At 45.1% G+C, this 24,101-nt stretch overlaps 1 protein-coding gene across 4 annotated transcripts in view; it reads right to left on the bottom strand.

Moving 5' to 3' along the window:
• LOC144600244 (serine/threonine-protein phosphatase 2A 55 kDa regulatory subunit B beta isoform) overlaps nt 1–24,101 on the bottom strand; it is a 501,688-nt gene that overhangs the window by 226,223 nt on the left and 251,364 nt on the right. The window contains exon 1 of one of the 4 annotated variants that reach the window (XM_078411799.1): nt 1,760–2,361. The exons of 2 other annotated variants lie outside the window; for them this stretch is intronic. In XM_078411799.1, the coding sequence (XP_078267925.1) occupies nt 1,760–1,829 (70 nt within the window). In that variant the 5' untranslated portion in view covers nt 1,830–2,361. Of the gene's footprint in view, nt 1–1,195; nt 1,672–1,759; nt 2,362–24,101 lie in introns of those variants that run through there. One more of the 4 variants, XM_078411801.1, reaches the window with a different exon arrangement.

The following is a 24,101-nucleotide window of genomic DNA, read 5'->3' as shown; positions in this document are numbered from 1 at the left end:
ATATAGATGTACTCCTGGCATCTCCGTCTGAAGAGGCCAGGGAATCACCGGCCAAGCTGGCCATACTGTCCACCTGACTAAATATTACTGATCGCATGCCTCGCTGTCACTTTCCGCCCAGCTAACAATGAACCATTCTACATCTGGAAACGTCGCCCATTCCTTCTCTCCCGAGATGCTGCCTGACCTGCTGAGTTACTCCAGCATTTTGTGAATAAATACCTTCGATTTGTACCACCATCTGCAGTTATTTTCTTACACTACATTTCCTTATCGCCATCTGCTTTGATCTGTCGTTCTCACACCTCACCCTTCCATATCCCCAGACTCCCTCTCCCCTGACTCTCAGTCTGAAGAAGGGTGGCGACCCGAAACGTCACCTGTCCCCTCCCTCCAGAGATGCTGCCTGACCCGCTGAGTTACTCCAGTATTCTGTGTTTCGCTCCACCACAAGCTGACACGACCTGGTGCGGTTCGCTCGCTCGCTCACATTGCTATTGTGCCTGGCGCCCTGGTTTTGTTTGGACTCTGCGGACAGCCGTGCATGGGGAATAACCCCAGAGCGGCGTTTCAACCCCTTTGCAGCAAATTTTAGCGCTTGCACTGCATGTAACGAGGGCATTAGCACTAGAAGGCAATCGCACCCTCGACCACCCGGCTCACACACACACATACACACACATACACACACACACACGGGTCACTGATGCAATCTGCAAATATTCATTTTCATTCCAGTCTACAGGGAGCCCTTTAAAATCAAAGATTACGCGGCTGCAAATATATTGACCAAATGTATAGACAGTTTAAGGAAGACACGCAGAAAAAAAAATCTCCCCACGAGGTGAAGGTTACATTTAAAAGATACAAGGCAAATAAAGTTTCAATATTAAATACAGTGGAGCCCACCGGTTTGTGACCGCCCTCCGGTCCGGCATTGACCCGTCCATCTCTCGCGTTATGTTTCAATGCCGGCATCAGGTATTTATAGATTATAAAATGCAACGCCATATTTTTCAATGCTAAATATCTGCGAAGGTGTAGCGCCTTTTTTTTTTGGTTTTGAGCTGCGCAATGGTGGTGGAGAGGGCACAGAGACGAGTCAGCACACAGTTGGGTGAAAGGCAGACTGGACAGAATGAGGGAAGCCGTTGTGAGTGAGCGGGTTACCGGCTATGAGCGGTGTCAGCCTCACCTGTACAGTGGTTAGTCGGATCCATCTCCAAACATCGCAGCCTCTGTGTGCGCCCACTCTCAGTGCGATGGTCGCAGTTGGCCCTGCAGCCAGTGCCAGAATGTGCTCCCTTTTTCTCTCGCAGGGTCTCAGGGGCGAGGACATGTCAAGGACCCTCGCATTAAAACCCAAGGCGTGAGCACAGATCTCCAATCTCCCACCCTCCACGCGAAAATAAAAGCCACCATTCCCACTCAACACCCAGCGCTGGCTTCACACGTGGAAGGATGATCTCGCCCAACCAACCAACCAACCAACCAACCACTCACTCCCGGGCCCTAATTCAACAGCACTGCCACGTTAACAGAGCAACACTTGTCGATGCCAAGCACTGGATTCCTGCAGGCAGTGGGCAAGAAGGACGTGGTCAAACCACTGTCAGTCCCCAAAGCAATTTCCCCCATTCGACCCCCGGGGCTACTGCTACTCAAATTGTCCGAAACACCAAATGACATGGCGAAACTAAGGCAGCAAGACACAGCTAGCATCAGCATGCAGACAAATTAAAGAGCCCGCTTTAAATACCTTCAGTTGCATAGTTATGGTCGCGCAGAAAACTGCTGTTAATTTTGCGGGTGTCAATATCCTCCTCCATTTACAGCCGGGTGATTTGGGGAACTGGATACGAAGCAGACAAGTTTCCAGCATCCCATTGCTCTACCTGGACGGGCTGGGGCGGCTGGCACGGCACGACATGGCTCAAAGATGCACAACCGGTTAAAGCCTTCAGGGCAAAGGCAGACGCACGGATAGTCCCTTCATTCAGCAGGGCATGCTTCTCCTGTGACCTGCACACGCTGCCTGCCTGCCTGCCTGCCTGCCTGGCCTTTTGTTTAATTGCTCTTCTTCAAATAAAAGCTGCAAAGACCAGTTATCTTTCTTTAAACAAAACAAAAAGAGATAACAATTTGAAAATGGTTCTCGTGGTGTGAAAAGTTGGTCTCAGGCCGGCCGCTCTAGACGGACAGGTGAAGCAGCCAGGCAGGCAGGCGGGCGTCCGACACACGGGTTGAGTATTACAATTCTGTGGTTATTTGAGGCAGAGAAAATGCGGCAACGCCGCCTGCGCTACACCTTCTCTCCAGAGTGCTGCATGAATCTGCCTCTGCCGCCCGAGCCCTATGCGCATCGTGTAACCCCTCCCCTACAGCTTGTACAGCTTGTACAGCTTGTACAGCTTGCCACTGTCCAACCGCATCAGCACCCCCCTCTCCCTCTTCCCCTCTCTCCCTCTCCCTCCCTCTCCCACTCCCCTCTCCCACTCTCCCTCTCCCTCTCTCTCCTCCCCTCTCCCACTCCCCTCTCCCACTCTCCCTCTCCCTCTCCCTCCCTCTCCCACTCTCCCTCTCCCTCTCTCTCCTCCCCTCTCCCTCTTCCCCTCTCTCCCTCTCCCTCCCCCCTCTCTCCCTCTCCCTCTTCTCCCACTCTCCCTCTCCCACTCTCCCTCCACCTCTCTCCCTCTCCCTCCCTCCCTCCCTCTCCACTCCCTCTCCCTCTCTCCCTTCTCTCCTCCCTCTCCCTCTCTCTCCTCTCTCCCACTCTCCCCCTCCCTCTCCTACCTCCCCTCTTCCTCCACCTCACTCCCTCTCCTCTCCCTCCCCTCACTCCCTCTCACTCTCCCTCCCCTCACTCCCTCTCCTTTCTCTCCCTCTCCTCCCTCTCCCGTTTCCCACGCACACGCTCCAAGCTGCGGATTGGGGAGAGGGGACTAACCCATTCACAAGCAACACGACTGAAGGATCGCTGACTCCCCGCCATCGCAGCAGAACCTCCTGCCTTTAAACCCTGGCGGTGAACGGCCTTTTTATTTTTAATAACGCAGATGACTTTGTCGGGAGGTTGGAGGAGCACAGATGTTAATAAACCTTTGCTGCGGATGGAGACGAGCAGGTAGCAGGCGCTGCCCTGCATGACATGTGTGAGATGGTCCAGAAGGAGTGTCATTAACTGGACACAAGGCAGTCAGCGATGCAGCGGCTTGGACAGAAACCAAACCGCCCTCAAAGGGTTAAATTATTCCGCGGGATTGCATCGGCTGTGTTTGTATTGCCTCAAGGACAGAAGATTAGGGTGTGATCTAACTGAGGTGTGTAAAACGATTAAAGGATTAGAGAGTAGATGGAAACTATATCCTCTTGGGGAAGACCAAGGGGTATAATGTGAAGTGTGCACGCAGAAAGGAACTGCAGATGCTGGTTTACCCCGAAGACAGACACAAAATGCTGGAGTAACTCAGCGGGACAGGCAGCATCTCTGGAGAGAAGGAATGGGTGACGTTTCAGGTCGAGACCCTTCTTCAGACTGAGAGTCAGGGGAGAGGGAGACACAGAGATATGGATGGGTAAGGTGTAAAAACGAGACATCAAATGAGATGAGGTTCAAGGAAAATGTAAATCACTGTTAGCTGGGAGAAGGTGACAACGAAGCAAACATAGATAAAACGTAATGGAGACAGTCAACTGGTCGAAGAATTAAGATGGGTTGGGGGGGGGGGGGTGGAGAGAGAGGGAAAGCAAAGGTTACTTGAAGTTAGAGAAGTCAATGTTCATACCGCTGGGGTGTAAGCTGCCCAAGTGAAATATGAGGTGCTGTTCCTCCAATTAGCACTGAGCCTGACTGACAGTGGAGCAGGATTGGTGCTGACCCCATACCTGGTGGTGCCAGGGAGTGTTAGCGTCACACGAGGTGATGTAAGAAAATAACTGCAGATGCTGGTACAAATCGAAGGTATTTATTCACAAAATGTTGGAGTAACTCAGCAGGTTAGGCAGCATCTCAGGAGAGAAGGAATGGGTGACGTTTCGGGTCAAGACCCTTCTTCAGATTGTTTTCACCCTTGACCCCAACATGCTATGGAGGTTCAGGGTAAATTGAAAAAAAAGTGTTGCATTAAGTTACACATAATAAACCTGGCTGGACCAAGATAGTTAGGAGTTAGGGTGAAAACCAGTCATGATCCCAGCGACCGAATAGCCTCCTCTCCCCATGACTCTGCTGAAGAACTTGGCCTGTCAAGTGCAATGGGAGGATGTCAAATTTCTGAATAAGTCAGCAGTCAGAATAAGGGTCTCGACCCGAAACGTCACCTATTTCTTTTTTTCCAGAGATGCTGTCTGACCCGCTGAGTTACTTCAGCTTTCTGTGTCTATCCTCAATGTTAAATTTAGAGTCCACTTTGAGGAAAAGGTAGAATAGTTAGGCAACTGTGCTTGGGGTTTAATACCCTGAGCAGATATATTCATGGGATTTAACAACTGTGGAAATTGACTCACCATTTAAAGCAAAACAAGGTGCAGACTAACGCAAAAGCCACATGGGAAAAGGACCAAGTTCACCAAAACAATTAGGGAGATAAACAAGTGACTGGGAGTAAGTGATGGGAATAAGTTGTCTCCATAAATAACTGGAAACCTTCCAGAATAAAAAGGGCATGACTCATGGGGGCCAACAAAACTTAAAAACCACCAGGCCAAGGTATTGATATCAAGGAAGCAATTAAAACCCACTGCATAGAATTACAGTAGAAGGTACACCAGAGAAACAGTCCAAGTGGCTCAAATACTGGATGCCAGTGTTTATGCTCTGCTCAACCTCCCTCCACCCCTTACCGATCTAACTATATCGCTGTAACCTTGACACCTCTTTTGAAGCATTAATGCATTTTAACTGCTCCTTGTGTAGGCAAGTCCATTGTTATCCATCCTTTTGATAAAATCTTTCCCGTGAGTTCCTCGTTGGTTTTAGGACTAATTTATTTATAGTTAAAGCTATTCGGTACAGGGATTCCCAGTAATGAAACTATACGTCTGCCAAATCAGAGAGGATAGAATATAGAAGAGTACCGCACAGGAACAGGCCTTTTGGTCCTGCATGCCTGTGCTGAACATGATGCCAATATAAAGTGATCTCCTCCGACTACACATGGTCCATATCCTACCTTTCACCTGCATGCATCTATCTAAAAGCCTTTGAATACCACGATCATATCTGCCTCTGCCACAATAGACAATAGACAATAGACAATAGGTGCAGGAGTAGGCCATTCAGCCCTTCGAGCCAGCACCGCCATTCAATGCGATCATGGCTGATCACTCTCAATCAGTACCCCGTTCCTGCCTTCTCCCCATACCCCCTCACTCCGCTATCCTTAAGAGCTCTATCCAGCTCTCTCTTGAAAGCATCCAACGAACTGGCCTCCACTCCTGGCAGCACAGTCCAGGCACCTACCACCCTCTCTGTAAAAAAAAACTTGCCCTGCACATCACCTTTAAACTTTGCTCCTCTCCCCTTAAAGCTATGCCCTCTAGACTTTGATATTTCCATCTAATGATTACTTGATGGCTGTTCTGCAGATACCACATTTCTAGAAAAACTGGAATGAGGGAATGGAGTGAAAAGGAAACAGGGTAACAGAATCCCACTCAAAGCAAGCAAAGCAGATCAGAGAAGACAGTCAAAAGCCTTAGGGAGATACAAATACAAAATTGGGGCAACACAGTGGTCGAGTTGCTGCCTTACAATGCCAGAAAGTCGGGATCGATCCTGGCCACGGGTGCTATCTGTACGGACTTTGTACATTCTCCTTGTGACCGCGTGGGTTTTCTCCAGGCACTTCAGTTTCCTCCCACACTTGTGAGCACTCGGTGGGCCAAAGGGCCTGTTTCCGCGCTGTATCTCTAAAGTCTAAATACCCAAAGATATATCTGCTAGTCTAGGAATAGGCATATACCAGTAAATAAAGGAGAGGAAGATCTATATATGCTGTATGTGGACATTAGACATAATAATAAGATACTGCACTGCCATCAATTTGGGAAGTAGAGATTGGGTTAATGGTGCCCATTCCGGAGAACGTTGGTTGCTTGATGCAAAGAGAAAACTACATAGAATGATGAAGATTTGCCAAGTTAGGAAACCCAAAATATTTCAGATTTGTTGGTGAATATTAGGCATTGCCTCCTATTCATTGCTAGCAAGTCTAGAGAATCAGAAGAGCCAATGTACGCGATTATTTTGTATTCACAACAAGCTGAAAAGATACACTCAAAATAGATCTCATAGGCCCCTGGAGGACTGACAACCACAACAAGAATAACTTGCTTTGATGCATCACATTTAATCATGTGAATTGCCCCAAGTCACTTTACAGGCACATTAAAAGGTAAAATTTGCTATGAGCCATATAAAAAGATATCAGAACTTTGTCAAAGGTGTAAGTGTTGAGCGGAATTTTTGTAGGTAGAACGATAGAGAAGTAGATTCAGACTACATTCAGCAATGTGAAAGAGGCCGGATTAGGAGGAGTTCAAGGGTTCAGGAGGTTGTAGTCTGGATGAAGGTCTATGGACAATATGCTCACAAGTTACTTGGATAGGTACAAGGATAGGAAAGGTTTAGAAGGATAAAAACCAAATATGTGCAAATGGGACTAGTTTAGATGGGGCATCTTGGTTGGCATGGACAAGTTGGGCCTGTTACCGTCCAGTATGACTCCATGACTCTAAATTCTACAGTGGACTCGCAGATACATCTGCATAAAATTACTGAAGACGGTGCAGCCAAACTCGCAAATACATCCCTTTTTCTGTGGTGTGTATGTTGACAGTAATAAGCCCACGGCTATCTTTCCACACCAGCTATAAACGACCGTTGGATCTCTTTAATTCACCGCAAGGAGGAATATGCCTCCTCTTTCCTGCAAGGCTCTGTCAAAGGAGTCTTACTCGATTAGCTCCCTGCATAAAGAGCACCCAAAACTATTTCTTTAATTTGCTGCACATAGGAAACATAAAGGAACAGACAAAGGGACAGGAATTACATTTGTCTTTGTGTTCCTTCTTGTTTCCCAGGCTTGTTCTGGTTCTACGTTTGTTTTCATTGGGTTGTCAGGGACATTGGTGTCAAGAGTTGGGAGGTTGGTGCTGGGGTCTGGGAGGTTGGTGCTGTGGTTTGCAAAGGTTTGTGAGATTGGAACATTCGTGCTAGACATTGACACTGGGCATTGAATGTATGTGCATGGTAAAAGATGCTGATATCAGGGGAATTAATGGGATCATCACCCAATACTGTGAAACCCTGCACTATCTATAAAAATAATGAACTTGATAATATATATTCATCAATGTAATGTAGAGCCACTTTTATAATCTAATATTTAAAAAAAATATCTGTATCTGGAGTACTGTGTACAGTTTGGTCTCTTTATCTTAACAAGTATATACTTGCCATAGAATGAATCCAAAGAAGATTCATTAATTATGTACCTGAGTGGTGGGACTGTCAAATGAGGAATGATTATAATCCTGAAGAGTATCAAGCTTCAGAGAATAAGAAGAATATTGAATCTTACAATTAACAGGGTGGATGCAGGGAGAATGCTTTCCCTGGCTGTGGAATTTAGAATTAAGCGTCACCACCTCCGAAAAATGGGGTTTTAGAACTGAAATGAGAAATTTCTTCACGCAAGGGATGTTGAAACATTGTCATTCTTTATCGCGGAGAGGTGCGGAGGGTCAGTTTCTGCGTTCACTCAAAACACAGACTGAGAGGTTTTTGGATATTAACCATGTGAGCAGATATGGGGATCGTGCTGGAAAATGGTACTGAGGTGGAAGATCAGCCTTGGTCGTGGTGAACAGCAGAGCAGGCTAAAAGGATTGGGTGCCTGCTCTGGCTCCTATTTTATACGTTCCTGAAAATCCTAGCATCCTCCAAGGTCCAACAGGCCATGTCAACATCATTCCTGTCACTTGACTCAACAGTCACAGAGCACGGAAACAAATCCTTTGGCCCAACTCGCCCATGCCGAACATCGAAGCTAGTCTCATTTGTCCGTGTTTGTCCCATATCCTTCTAAACATTTCATATCCATATACCTGTCCATACGTCTCTTAAATGCATGGTGGCGCAGCGGTAGAGTTGCTGCCTTACAGCGCTTAGAGCACCAGAGACCCAGGTTCGATCCTGACCATGGGTGCTGTCTGTACCGAGTTTGTACGTTCTTCCTGTGAATGCGTTGGTTTTCTCCGAGATCTTCATACGTCTCTTAAATGTTGATATTATGCCTGCCTCAATACTTTCTCTGGCAGCTCATTTCATATACCCACGAGTCTTTGTATGAAACAATTGCCCCTGAGATTCCTATTAATCTTTCCTCATTCACCTTAAACCAATGTCCTCTAGTTCTGGATTCCCCTCCCCTGGGAAAAAAGATTGTATATTCACCCTGTCTGTGCACTTCATGATATTATACACCTCTATATGATCACCCTTTAGCTGCTTGCCCAACCTTTCCCTATAGCTCAGGCACTCCAGTCCTGGCAACACCCTCGTACATCTTCTCTGCACTGTTTCTAGCTTAATGGCGTCTTTCTTAGAGGGCAAGCATAACTGAACACAATCCTCCAAGTGCAGCCTTGTACAACTGTAACATAACATCCCAGCTTCTATACTTAGTATCCTGACTGATGAAGGCCAGCATGCCAAAAACCTTCTGCCATCCTGTCAAACCGTGACACCACTTTCAGGGGATCTATACTTGTACTCCTTGATACCTCAGCTCCACAACACTTCCCAGGACTCTAAAATTTTGAAGGCCCTCCCCTGGATTGACTTCCCAAAATGCTATACCTCATACGTATCTGAATTAAATTCTAATTGTCAGGTTGGGCAGGCTAGGACTGTATTCCTTGGAGCATAGGAGGATGAGAGGTGATCTTTTCGATGCGTATAAGATCATGAAGGGAATAGACAGGAGAGATGCACTGTCTTTTACCCAAAGTAAGAGAATTAAGAACCAGGGGACGTAGGTTTAAGGCAATAGAGGAAAGATTAAATAGAAAACTGAGGGGCATTTTTTTCCACAGAGGGAAACAAGCTGCCAGAGGAGATAGTTGAGGCAGAAAAAAAAACATTAAAAAAACATTTGAGATACATCGATAATTCTTGAACGCGATCTTCAAGATCTACCATACCACTTATTTTAGCTTCATCAGCAAACTTATGAATCATGCATTGTATCTTCTCATCCAAGTCATTGACACGGATGACAAATAGAAGGGGGCCTATCACCAACTCCTTAGGCACAACACTAGCCACAGGCCTCCAGTGCGAGAAACAATCTTCCACCAATACCCTCTGCTTCCTACCATGAAGCCAATTCAGTATCGTTACCTAGCTCTCCCTACATCCCATGCGAATATAATCTCTCAGAACAGCTTACCTTGTGGAACCTTATCAAAGGCCTTGCTGAATCCCTTATAGACGATGTCTGCACCTCTGCCCTCATTAACCTTCTTGGTTACTTCAAATATAAACTATAAAGTTTTTGAGTCAGAAATTCATATCCACAAAACTATGCTGACCACCGCAAAAGATCGGCACGGTGGCGCAGCGGTAGAGTTGCTGCCTTGCAGCGAATTTAGCACCAGAGACCCGGGTTCGATCCCGACTAAGGGTGCTGTCTGTATGGAGTTTGTACGTTCTCCCCGTGACCTGCATGAATTTTCTCCGAGATCTTTGGTTTTCTCCCACACTCCAAAGACGTACAGGTATGTAGGTTAATTGGCTCGGTAAATGTAAAAATTGTCCCTAGTGTGTGTCGGATAGTGTTAATATGCAGGGATTGCTGGTGGGCGCGGACCTGGTGAGCCTAAGGGCCTGTTTCCATGCTGTATCTCTAAACTAAACTAAACTAAAAGTCTTTAGAATAGGGTGGTGAATCTGTGGAATTCTTTGCTACAGAAGGCTGTGGAGGCCAAAATAAAATGGATATTTTAAAAGCAGAGAGATTCTTGATTAGTACGGGTGTCAGGGATTATGGGGAGAAGGCAGGAGAATGGGGTTAGGAGGGAGAGATTGTGAACCATGATTGATGGTGGACTGGACTCGATGGGCCATCTTCAAATGGCTCAAACTCCAGTGTCAATTGTCTTTCTTCCCTGGTACTCCCTATATCCCACTGCCTGTCCCCTCAAATCCTATTTAATTTTCCCTGCTGGTTTTGCAGCAGTGGGTTCAGCAGAAATAACCTTTGTTCCTCCATGTAACACTTAGTCCACCATGCATGATGTCTTGCACCCTGTGGGTCATTGAACCTTCCTGCCTGGGAGTTTCACACACAGTTGCAGGGCACTTTTAAAATATCTTTTCCCTAGCACGGGTGCACTCTCTGGAGCACATGACCTATTCATCTCATGTAATTAAAACAAGAAGACAATGGAAATATTCAGACATCTGTAGAGAGAAAGTAAAACTGGATTGATGTTATGAGAGAATGACCTCCCATCTAACCAACTGGAATGGTTGGTTATCTGTGAGCATGGGGCCTTCTGCGGCCCTCTGCGCCTGTTAAGATTTAAGAGTGTATTATGTCCCAAAATGGGACAGTGAAATTCTAACTTGTTACACCAGCATATGTAAGCACAGTACTCAGTAGATAATATAGAAACAAACAAAAATGGTCAATAACATAAACAACCCCAATATAGTGCAAAAAAACAAAGCAAAGCCCAAAGTTCACAAGTTATAGGAGTAGAGTTAGGCCATTCGGCCAACCGAGTCCACTCCACCATTCAATCGTGGCTGATCTCTGCCTCCTAATCCCATTTTCCTGCCTTCTCCCCATAACCCTTGACATCCGTTCTAATCAAGAATTTGCCTGAGCAATATCCCAGTGCAACCCAGTCGGTTCATAGCAATGTTAACTTAAGATTTCCTCTCTCCATGGATTCTGCCTAACCTGTTGGATATTTTCAATGTTCTCCTACATTTCAGATTTCTAGTGATTGCTGCATTCTGCACCTCACAAACGAACACTAACATTCCGTGTTTGTTTATTTGTCCACTGTCCTCAGTCATCTCCCTGTTATAAGCTTCCAGCCACATCAGCAGTGATTTGTAAGCATTCATCACCCTCTCTTCGATGGCACCAACAGCGTTGTGTTACCAGGTTGATCCTGGTCTTCACCTTATTCCACACTCTCTTTGTTCTATCCATTCCTCCTACTCTCTGAATGTACAACACAGTTGTTTTCTCACATTTCCAAATCTCTTGCAAAGTCATCGCCTAAAATATTAACTTGGTTTCTCTCTCCACCGAAGCTGTCTGAACTCATAAGTTCATAAGTGATAGGAGCAGAATTAGGCCATTCAGTCCATCAAGTCTAGTCTGCCATTCAATCATGACTGATCTATCTCTCCGTCCTTTATTTCACAAAATGCTGGAGTAACTCAGCAGGTCAGGCAGCATCTCAGGAGAGAAGGAACGGGTCGAGACCGTTCTTCAGACTGAAGAAGGGTTCTCAACCCGAAACGTCACCCATTCCTTCTCTCCTGAGATGCTGCCTGACCTGCTGAGTTACTCCAGCATTTTTTAAAATAAATACCTTCGATTTGTACCAGCATCTGCAGTTATTTTCTTACACTATCTCTCCGTCCTTACCCCATTCTCCTGCTTTCTCCCCATAACCCCTGACATTCGTACTAATCAAGAATCTATCTATCTCTGCCTTAAAAACATCAATTGACTTGGCCTCCACAGCCTTCTGTGACAATTAATTCCACAGATTCACCACCCTCTGACTAAAGAAATTCCTCCTCAGCAATACCTGTTGCGTATTGCTAGCAATTTCTGTAATTTTTCAGATTTTCAGTATTGAAATGCTTTTATTTTGTGATCACATACCACAGTGATAAGGAAGTTATTGTTCAATCAACTGATCATTAAACTGCTCCTCGCAGAATAACTAGGTACTGGCTTCATCTGTTCAGCAGCTTCCTTGCAATAAAAAACAATATTTCCAACTTATTTGAACAATTCCCATCAAAAGATAGTCATGAGCATGAATAAGGTGCACTTTAAGTGGGTCAGGAGGAGGATGATGGAAAAGCAGGCATTTCCCAGTAAGTAGGTCATTGTGTGATGGGAATGTTGCGATGTTCTGTTGCAGCTCGCAAGAGCCATTTGTCAGGATGCGTTCCCCTGTGAGCACGGTCAGCAGGCACTGATGCGACAAGCAAAGCATGGCAATCTGCTGAGCACGAGTGACTGGCGTTTGTGGGAAGGCAGTTTCCCATGGTTACCAATAAGCACTGCCAGAAATCCAGCTCAGTGCTGAGCAGCATTATCTGACCTCCGCACTGACTTAAGCCGAGGTCTGCGCTGGTTCAAATGGCGGCAGGGTGGCTTGTGTTGTAGGCAGAGAGTTCGGAGACTCAGCACCGTGGTTGCATTCAAAGACGTACAGGTATGTAGGTTAATTGACTGAGTAAAATGTTAAAAAAATTGTCCCTAGTGTGTGTAGGATAGTGTTAATGTGTGGGGATCGCTGGGCGGCGCGGACTCGGTGGGCCGAAGGGCCTGTTTCCGCGCTGTATCTCTAAATCTAAATCTAAAAAAATTTAGCCACCACCTCCCCATGGTTGACTGCCATTTCATGACTGTCTGGTGTGGTTTCACCTTTGAGTGGAGATTCTGATTCTGATGCGGATAATAGACACACTTGCCCTGCTCGGAGAGACGTACAGCAGCTGACACCATCTGGAACAATCTTAGCAACTACCCACCTCAGTTAGACCACGGGCAGAGCTTCCCTTTGCCAATCATTTATGTGGGTCACCTCATACACTAATGTGCATTTCATCATGCTTTTTCCAAAGGTCATTTTTTGATTCCACAGGTAGCGAAGGCAATTCTGTTTTAACAATATTCTCCCCCACGCCATTGAATTTGTTTGATTAACCAGGTTTTAAGTTTAATGTAAAACTGCATCCACTTCATGAAGAGATTCCCATTACCCCTACTGTGTGAGCTGTATCTCCCACATCCTGCCTCGCTAAGATTTTATCCTGGTATTTCCCTACGGAACAAAAGGATTCTGCTGAGTGCGTGGACACAGGCCCTTCAGCCCATCAGGTTCATCCACTGCCCACTTTGCACGAACCGTACAATAATCCCATTTCACCTCTATTTTCTTACGTTCACTTCATCTGCTGTTCTTCCATTACAGGGATTTGGATCAGGGACACAGGCTGTTCCCTATTGCCATTGAAGGCTGGGCTAGACTTGAAGTTAAATTTCCCTATTCTTCCCTGCCCCGCGAAGCCCTGTCAGGTCTCGCCCCTAATGCAGATCCTAGCACTGAGTTAGGACCCCTACTCAACAAGATGTCCTTTTACATGCACTCTCTCCTACCACAGCTACCCAAACCTCATCACCATTACCTGACCTTCACGTCAACCTGTTAGAACAATGAGATACTTATAAACGTTCCTTGGGATGCAGACTCGATATAGGAAAGATGTTCCTGATGGTTGTGGTGGGGGTAACGCCATTTAAGATTGAGATGAGGAGAGATGACTTCTCCCAAAGAGTGTTGAACTTGTGGAAATTTCTACCACTGAAAGCAATTGAGTGAAATATTAAATACTGTAAACCATCATTTTAACAGACCTTTTGATAGTGGGTTTTGGTAATCGCAGATGGACCTGGCCGTGCCACCCTTGCTCACACCGTCTAGTCGTCCCCGGCTCGCAGGGTGCACCAGAAAGCCCTTCTACAGTACGGTTGATGAGGCTGTTGTTGGGGCTCACGTTGTAGCCCCTGGGGAGCGTGCTTTCTTCAGGCCGCTGCCAATGACAGGATGTGCTCCGTCACCGTGGGCCTCCCTCCCCTCTCACCAGCTGCCACCTCTCTGCCGTCCACCTTTCGCTTTGCCCACGGCCTCTAAGCCAACCCCCCCCCCCCCCCCCCCCTCCATCACTGCTTCCTCCTCCTGAGTCACCGATATGCTCCACCTTGGAAGAGGGGAGCGGACCAAGCGACGGCCGACAGGTTGAAGCAGTAGCTGGTGAGAGGGGAGGGAGCTCCACAGTGATGGACCATGGCCTACCAGTGGTGGCGGCCTGCAGAAAGCCCTGCCAGCTCGGGTTGACAACGTGAGCCGCAACAACAACTGCTTCAATCTGACAGTGCAGCAGCCGGTGAAGAAGGGCTCGCTGGCGCAGACCAGCGGCATCGGTGCCTAGCTTTAAGGTGAAACACAAAATGCCGAGTAAACCAACAGACTAAATCAGTCTGAAGAAGGATCCCGACATCACCTATCCATGTTCTCCAGAGATGCTGACTGACCTGCTGAGTTACTCCAGGATTTTGTGTCCTTTTGTGCATTAACTGTCATCTGCAGTTCTTTATTTCAACCAAATACAATGATAATACCTTGCTCAGTTATAGTGCACAGTCTGCAATAACGGACATCAGTTCCTCGTGGTCCCATATAACAAGGGTTTACTGTATATTCAAGAAGGAGGTATGTGGATGACTAATGACTAAAGAAGTCATTGGATACAGGGGAAAGTAGGGATTGGGCATTAAATTTGAATGATCAGTCATGATCACATTAAAGGCATTCTGTGAAGAACCTAGATATCTGACAGTAGAGCCCTTTAATTGGACTTTTTGTTGCTTCCTTGAAATATCTTTCAACCTGTCTCTCTCTATGTACAAATCTAGGTAAAAAGAATTGGTGTGGGGGTGAGGAGACAATACTTTCTGGAATTTAGACACAAAGTGCTGGAGTAACTCAGCAGGTTAGGCAGTATCTCTGGAGAATAAAGATGGGTGACATTTTGGGTCAGGAACCTTCTTCATGTTCAAATCTCCTCAAGGTATGCCTACTTTGAAATCTCCTCAAGGCATGCCTACTTGGAAGAAGTTTTCCTTTCTCCGTCTGGAGTTCTGGAGTGTGAAGAAGGGTCCCGACCCGAAACATCACCCATCCTTTTTCTCCAGGATGCTGCCTGAACCGCTGCATTACTCCAGCACATTGTATCTATCTTCAGTATATGCCAGCACCTGCAGTTCCTTTCTACACTTTCTATAATTTGTTGCCTGAAAAGGTGTTAGAAGCAGATTCACCCAGTAACTCGAAAGGGGTTTGGATTACAAATCTCTGGGGAAAACACAGAAAGAGGGAATCTGATTAGATAGCTCCTTCAAGGAGCTGTCATGGGCATGACCATTTGACTAGCCTCCATCAATGCCATAAGATTCTGTATACATTCAGCTAATTAGTAGATGCTGGATGTGTGAGAAATGAGTCCTTGTTATTAATTATCTTGGGTTGCCTTCAGAAGAGTGGGTACAGAAGTGGTCAATATTGTGGATGAACTCAGACTGAATGGAAGCATCATGATTAGGAATAGAAATAAATTATTTGGCCCCATGAGCCGATGGCATTTAATAGTGGGCAGAAATGTCTTCACCCAAGAATGGTGAGCCTGTGGAATGTTTCTATAAGATCCCCTCTCATCCTTCTAAATTCCAGTGAATACAAGCCCGGTCGCTCCATTCTCTCATCATATGACAGTCCTGCCATCCCGGGAATTAACCTTGTGAACCAATCCATCAATAGCAAGAATGTCCTTCCTCAAATTAGGAGACCAAAACTGCACACAATAGTCCACGTGTGGTCTCACCAGGGCCCTCCTCACCAGGAAGTCCTCCTTCCAACTGCAGAAGGACCTCTTTGCCCCTATACACACACAACTCCTCTCGTTACGAAGGCCAACATGCCATTAGCTTTCTTCACTGCCTGTTTTACCTGCATGCTTACTTTCAGTGACTGATGTACAAGGACACCCAGGTCTTGTTGTATTTCCCCTTTTCCTAACCTGACACCATTCAGATGATAATCTGTCTTCCCGTTCTTGCCACCAAAGTGGATAACCTCACATTTATCCACATTATTCTGCATCAAAAGAATCCTCCTTTTATTCTTGGCTAGCTTACTTCATCTTTTCTCCCCATTTTGCCTTTTTAGTTATCTTCTGTTGTTCTTTAAAAGTTTCCCAATCCTCTGGCTTCCCACTCATCTTTGCTATGTTATGCGTCTTCTCTTTTATTTTTATACTGTCCTTGACTTCCCTTGACAGCCACGGTCGCCTCTTACTCCCCTTAGAATCTTTCTTCCTCTTTGGAGTGGTCTGCTGAAGCAGCAGCATCTCAGCAGCGGAGGGGAAGAGACTCGACAAGTTGGTCAGGAAGGCCAGCTCTGTCCTGAGTTGCCCCCTCGACTCAGTACAGGCGGAGGGGGAGAGGAGGATGATGGCAAAGTTAACATCACTGCTGGACAACGACTCCCACCCCATGCAGGACACTGTCACTGCACTGAGTAGCTCCTTCACTGACAGACTCCTTCACCCCAAGTGTGTGAAGGAGAGATATTGGAGGCCCTTCCTTCCCGCTGCTGTGAGACTGCACAACCAGCACTGCCCCCAGCAGACCAGTCAACAGACCAGTCAACAGTAACAGTTAAGGAATACACAGTAAATTGATGACAATTTATCCTTGTCTTTATTTTTATTTATAATGAATGATCTCTTGCTATCCACTTTGCTGCTGTAACACTGCAAATTCCCCGGTGTGGGACAAATAAAGGAATATATTATTATTATTATTATTAAATGATCCTGCTTCTTCTGGATTATTCCCAGAAATACCTGCCATTGCTGTTCCACTGTCATCAATGCTGGGGTCCCTTTCAAGTCAACTTTGGCCAGCTCCTCCCTCATGCCTCCATAGTGCCCTTTGTACATCTGCACAACTGACACTTCCGATATTACCTTCTCCCTCTCAAATTGCAGATTAAAACTTATCATATTATGGTCACTACCTGCTAATGGTTCCTTTACCTTGAGTTCTCTTATCAAATCCAGATCATTACACAACACTATATCCAGAATTGCCTGCTCCAGGTAGGCTCCAGTACAAGCTGCTCTAAGAATCAATTTTGGAGGCACTCTACAAACTCCCTTTCTTGGGGTCCAGTACCAACCTGATTTTACCAGTCCACCTGCATGTTGAAATCTTCCATAACCACCGTATCATTACCTTTGTTACATGCCAATTTTAACTCCTGATACAACTTGCACCCTATCTCCTTTCCCCTTACAATTAATTTCTCAATTCTATCCACAATGACTCTGTCTTCTGACTCTATGTCACCCCTCGCAAGGGACTGAATTTCATTCCTTACTAACAGAGCCACCCCACCCGCTTTGCCCACCTGTCTGTCTTTTCGATAGGATGTATACCTCTGAATATTCAGTTCCCAGCTCTGATCCTCTTGCAGCCATGTCTCTGTAATTCCCACAACATCATAGTCACCAATTTCTAACTGAGCCTCAAGCTCATCCACTTTATTTCTTAAACTTTGCGCATTCATATATTACACTTTTAATTTGGTATTCACCTCCCCTCTCACACCCTCTTTCACCTGACCATACTCTCTTGTCCCTTCTTGAACTTTCCGTCCCATTAATTTGGGTGTCTTTCGTAACTTTTCCTGTACTCTCTTCCCCTTTAACTCCATCCTTATACTCCCAATTTGTCAACCCCTGCTCCCTGCTATTCCAAACACCTATCAGTTTTTCATTTCCTCTCATATTTAAGTTGGCATCTTCTCCAATCTAATCTCTTCAAAAGTTAAAATTGAAATTTATTTAGCATTTTACTATATACCAACAAAAATAATCACTGTTGTGTGATTTGTAGCTGGTTTAAACCGAAGATAGACACAAAAAACTGGAGTAACTCAGCGGATCGACAGCATCTGTGGTGAAAATAAATAGGTGACGTTTCGGTTCTCAGTCTGATGAGGGGCCTCGACCTGTAACGTCTCCTATTCCTTTTCTCCAGAGATGATGTCTGACCCGCTGAGTTGCCCCAGCATTTTGTGTCTATTTACTGTAATAAGATTGTTCGGTTCGAGCTGTTCTGTAGTGAATCTAGATGGCATGATCTCAAATAGAAAATTAGAAAAAAAGCAAATGAAATTGGAACAGAATTATATCAGGCAGTCACACATAATGCAAAAAAACTATTCCACCTCATGGGCCACAAACGCATTTTATAGATTAACTGAACTGCACAGCCTGCTTTAATGCAACGTGTATTTGTCTTTGACTTCAAATTGAAGCTCCAGGGACTAAGTGCATGTCTGAAATTAGGAGACAACTATCCATCACATTATCATCACACTGGCTTTGGAAGATCTTGGTATTATTCTGTAAAGTGGGTGATAGTGAGTTGTTATCGTGCTTTTACAACCCACCTGATTTTTAGTTCCATCAATTGTAATCGAAAGCAAATCAGGTGGGAGGCGTACATCTGGTTGTTGGCTGTCATCCAATACACACTGTCTAATAGCGGCAAGATCTGCTGCTGCAATTCCCAGGAATTATTGGACCACTGCCCCTGAGCAAAGAGCTCCATCAAGCATGGTTCTGGGGTATCTCGGATAGGCTGGCTCTAAACTGCTGCCTAATGTCTTCTGAATGGAATCTGAGTTTGTCAGCCTGGGCTAGGCAATCACCACTTCTTGGATGAAAAGGGGGCTTCCTCAGGTCCCCTCCAAATCTCTTAGGTCTCCCTTTAAATCTGTGTCCTCTGATCTACCTCTAATATGGGGATGAGTCAGTTTCTTGCAGTATACCTTATCTATAGCCTTGATAATTTTATGTTCTTCAGTCTTATTAGAAACATAGAAACATAGAAAATAGGTGCAGGAGTAGGCCATTCGGCCCTTCGAGCCTGCACCGCCATTCAATATGATCATGGCTGATCATCCAGCTCAGTAACCTGTACCTGCCTTCTCTCCATACCCCCTGATCCCTTTAGCCACAAGGGCCACATCTAACTCCCTCTTAAATATAGCCAATGAACTGGCCTCAACTACCTTCTGTGGCAGAGAATTCCACAGACTCACCACTCTCTGTGTGAAGAAATGTTTTCTCATCTGGGTCCTAAAAGACTTCCCCCTTATCCTTAAGCTGTGACCCCTGGTTCTGGACTTCCCCAACATTGGGAACAATCTTCCCGCATCTAGCCTCTCCAACCCCTTAAGAATTTTATATGTTTCAATAAGATCCCCCCTCAGTCTTCTAAATTCCAGCGAGTATAAGCCTAGTCTATCCAGTCTTTCTTCATATGAAAGTCCTGCCATCCCAGGGATCAATCTGGTGAACCTTCTTTGTACTCCCTCTAAGGCTAGAATGTCTTTCCTCAGATTAGGAGACCAAAACTGTACACAATACTCCAGGTGCGGTCTCTCCAAGGCCCTGTACAATTGCAGCAGAACCTCCCTGCTCCTATACTCAAATCCTCTTGCTATGAATGCTAACATACCATTCACTTTCTTCACTGCCTGCTGCACCTGCACACTTGCTTTCAATGACTGGTGCACCATGACACCCAGGTCACGTTGCATCTCCCCTTTTTCTAATTGGCCACCATTCAGGTAATACTCTGCTTTCCTGTTCTTGCCGCCAAAGTGGATAACCTCACATTTATCCACATTATATTGCATCTGCCATGCATTTGCCCACTCTCCTAATCTATCCAAGTCACTCTGCAGCCTCCTAGCATCCTCCTCGCAGCTAACACTGCCACCCAGCTTCGTGTCATCCGCAAACTTAGAGATGTTGCATTCACCTCCTCTAGCTTCTCCAATCTCTCCTCATAACCGAAACACCATCCCAGGCAACATATTGGTGAATCTCCTGAGCATCCTCTCCAGCAATATCACATCGTTTCTATTGTGTAGTGACCAGAACTGCACAATACTTCAGCAGAGGTCTGACCAATGTTTCAGTTTCAGTTTTAGTTTATTGACACGTGTACCGAGGTACAGTGAAAAGCTTTTGTTGCGTGCTAACCAAATAGCAGAAAGACAATACATGATTACAATCGATCCATTCACAGTGTCCAGATACATGATAGGGGAATAACGTTTAGTGCAAGGTAAAGCCAGCAAAGTCCAATCAAGGATAGTTCGAGGGTCAAGATGAGGTAGATAGTAGTTCAGGATTACTCTCTGGTTGTGGTAGGATGGTTCAGATGCCTGATAACAGCTGGGAAGAAATTGTCCCTGAATCTGGAAGTGTGTTTTCACACTTCTTTTACAAAGTTAGAGCATAACGTCTCTATTCTTGTATTCAGTGGTACACCTAATGAAGACCAGCATTCCAAATGCCTTCTCAACCATGTTATCTACCTGGGCTGCCATCTTCAAGGATCTCTGGACTCGTACATCATGATTGCTCTGTTCCTCAATACCTGCCTGGACCCTAACATTAATAGTTTATGTCCCAGCCTGATTTGTGCTCCAGAATGGATCGCCTCGCTTGCTGCTCCTCCTGTCATGTTTTAGATTTTAGATTTAGATTTAGAGATACAGATTTAGAGATTTTAGATTTAGATTTAGAGATGTTCTTGTTAGTTCATAAGAGGAGGCTCAGTGCCTTTAATTATAGGCCTTGGACTCATTTGATTTCTTTTGTAGATACAAAACACTCAGAAATTTCCCATAACATCTCCATTTTCAACCCTTGCAGATTGTTCTTGGTCTGTTGACGCAAAGGATTTTGATGCTTTGATAGCAAGCTTTTCCATCATTCCAAAATTGGAAATTTCCACCTAGATTCCGTTGCTGAGTGTATCCAGAAGGGAGATGGATAGATTTTTAGACAGTACAGAAGAGAAGGGAACTGGAGTCAGTGCAGGAAGTTGTGGTCACCAGACTATTCAAGCGGTCAAATGGCCTACATCTGCTGCTAGTCCTTTACGTTCCTATGTTCTTCTCAGTTTGATCATGATTGTAGTTACCAGCATATTTCAATCGTTTGCCTGTTTTTCTCAAGCATTCTGTCTCTTCACCAGCCTTTCACTCCTGTGGTAGATCTCACACACAGACTCTTCTTCCTGCACCACTATCAGTGCCAGGAGCTGAGATCTTTGCTCTGAATTTACTTACTCATCGTCATCCACTTCACTTCCTCTCCCTCCACCTCTAACACGTCCTTCAAACCCATCTGTGAACCACACCTTTGCTCACTTCTCAACATTTCTCTCCCCACCTCCCACCTATTTGATCCCTTGCAATCTGTTAAAACCTGGCAATCTGTTAAACAAATTGACAGATTATGAACATAGAACAATACAAAACAGCAATAGGCCCTTCGGCCCACAATATCCATGCTAAATATGATGCCAAATTAATCTGATATCCTCTGCCTGCATGCGATCCATTCCCTGCATATCCATGTGCCTATTTATAAGCCTCTTCAACGTCACTATCGTCTCTGCTTCCATCACCATCCCCAGCAGCACTTTTGAGGAAACCACCTTTCCCTGTGTAAAAAATACTTGCCTTGCACATCTCTTTTCATTTTTTCCTCATTCCTCTTAAAGCTGTGTCCTCTAGTATTTAATATTTCCACTTTGGGAAGAAAGTTCTGACTGTCCACCCTATGCTTCTCATAACATTATAAACTTCTTAGTCGCGCTCCAGAGAAATTTGTCCGACCTCTCCTTGTAGCTAATACCCTCTAATCCAGGCAGCATCCTGGTAAACCTCCCTGCATCCTCTCCAAAGCCTCCACATCCTACCCATGATGGAGAGTGGTAGTGCTTGCAAGAATTAATCCAGGAAGGAGTTAATAATCAATGATTTTGATGACTTCCAAGCATTATTTACAGATAAATACTTACGCTGATATTATCAAAGAGTGACAGATCAATTTTATATCACAATCTAGAATCTAGGGCGGCATGGTAGAGTTGGTGCCTCAAGGTGCTTGCAGCACCAGAGACCCGGGTTCGAGTTATGTCTGTACGGAGTTTGCATGTTCTCCCTGTGACTGCGTGGGTTTTCTCTGAGATCTTCGGTTTCCTCCCAAACTCAAAAGACATACAGGTTTGTAGGTGAATTACCTTGGTAGAAATGTAAATTGTCCCGAGTGTGTGTAAGGTGGTATTAATGTGCGGGGATCACTGGTCGGTGTGGACTTGGTGGGCCGAAGAGCCTGTTTTCGTGCTTTATCTCTAAACTAAACTAAACTAAACTAAACTAGAATATTTGTAAATTTCCAATTACTATTCCTACAAGCTGTAAGCTCGGTTTTGGCATCTGTTAAAATGCTTTTCCACTCAACAAATAAACACTATATCCTTCACATAAATCAAACTAAATATTTGTAATCCTTTTTGCATATGCAGACTCAAAATAGTATTAATATTTCAACTTCACTGTGCATCCTCCTTCAACAGAGGAAGATCAAGACCAGTCAAGGGAAAAAGCTGATGAGTTAGCAAAAAAGCTTCTGCAAAATGCTCAAATACGATTTGGTCCACAAATAATTATAACAGGATGAAAAAAAAGATAAGCCCACAATTTTAATACCTTTCAGTTTTATCTGCAGCATGAACTCCTCGAGCTTTTTAGACTGCCTGCAATGTCATCTCAAGATAGATACGGATGACAGAAACTATTTGGTTCATTCATCCAAAACAGATATGCAAACCCCATCACATCATCCAGTTTCTCAATCGATACTATGATGTCTGCTTCATACCACAGCCCAGAGGTCTAAACTTATTGATCATTTGCTTTGTGAAAAAAACGTCTTGACATCAGTCCTAAATTCACCCTTCACCAATTTCAATGCATTCCTGTAATTCTCTCCTGCAGCCTCTACGTCTTTGCCTAAGATTGTAGTCGTTCACCTGTTCTCTTACCCCCTTTGTTTCAGTTTGTGTTGGATTCAATCCATCTGAGAAACTAAGCTGCCTTAAAGGCACTTTGCAAATGCAAGGTCATGTTATTGTTAGAATGTGCTTTTCCAAAGGCCACATTCAAAATGTTGCACGACTGATAATTGGGATTCGGAATTGGGATCCACAGATCATCAAGTGCATGAAGAATCTCAATTTTGAATCCAATTTTCCAGTCAAAATCCCAAATCCCAAATCCCAATCCCAATCCCATCTTTCAGCAAAGTATCTCTCGGTTTAGTTCTTGGGATCTTAATCACTGATAATTTCCACTTGGAGACTAGGTTCTTTCCCAAGAAAGAAAATCAGAATAGTAGAGATAAAAAGCATGGTTCTTCCCAGCGCTACTTAACAGGGTCTAGTTCAGTTATTACCTAAAAGCCAGATAAAGCTGCTTCCCTAGAGCATTGTTGGTGAGAATAATACTGAATCACAGCTTGGTAAACTAACTCGTGCCCAGACACGATACTGGTCCACAGGCCCAGAGACTAGCAAATCTGCTGAAGGTCAGGTAATAGAGAGGGAAAGCTGCAAACGGACCACACCTTTAGTTCAGTGCCACTAATCTGAGGCCGTGAGGTAAACTGGATGACAATCACAGATCCAACCCAGTTCCTGCTTCCTTGATCATCGTTACTTTTTTGTATTAATCGGGGATTGTGCTCAGGTATGGCGATACTTTACTGAACTGTATGCAAGAAAAGAATTTCACTGACTTTTTTGCGTAGCTTTCATTTCTTTGTTCGGTAGCGCAGCGGTAGAGTTGCTGCTTTACAGCGAATGCAGCGCCGGAGACTCAAGTTCGATCCTGACTACGGGTGCTGTACTGTAAGGAGTTTGTACGTTCTCCCCGTGACCTGCGTGGGTTTTCTCCGAGATCTTCGGTTTCCTCCCACACTCCAAAGACGTACAGGTATGTAGGTTAATTGACTGGGTAAATGTAAAAATTGTCCCTAGTGGGTGTAGGATAGTGTTAATGTGCGGGGATCGCTGGGCGGCACGGACTTGGTGGGCCGAAAAGGCCTGTTTCCGGCTGTGTATATATGATATGATATGATATGATATATCCCTCTATATTGCCATCTGTATTTCACGTTTCCCTCTATCCTGACTCTCAGTCTGAAGAAGGGTCTCGACCCGAAACGCCACCCACTCCTTCTTTCCAGAGATGCGGCCTGTCCCGCCGAGTTATTCCAGCATTTTGTGCCTATTTCCAGTTCCACGTCTTCTCCAATTAGCAAAACAGCATTGGCATAG

This window comes from Rhinoraja longicauda, chromosome 14 (genome assembly GCF_053455715.1).
Source record: "Rhinoraja longicauda isolate Sanriku21f chromosome 14, sRhiLon1.1, whole genome shotgun sequence".
Lineage (NCBI taxonomy): Eukaryota > Metazoa > Chordata > Chondrichthyes > Rajiformes > Arhynchobatidae > Rhinoraja > Rhinoraja longicauda.
Note: the sequence above shows the minus strand (reverse complement) of the source record. Positions and strands in the feature narration are given on the sequence as shown.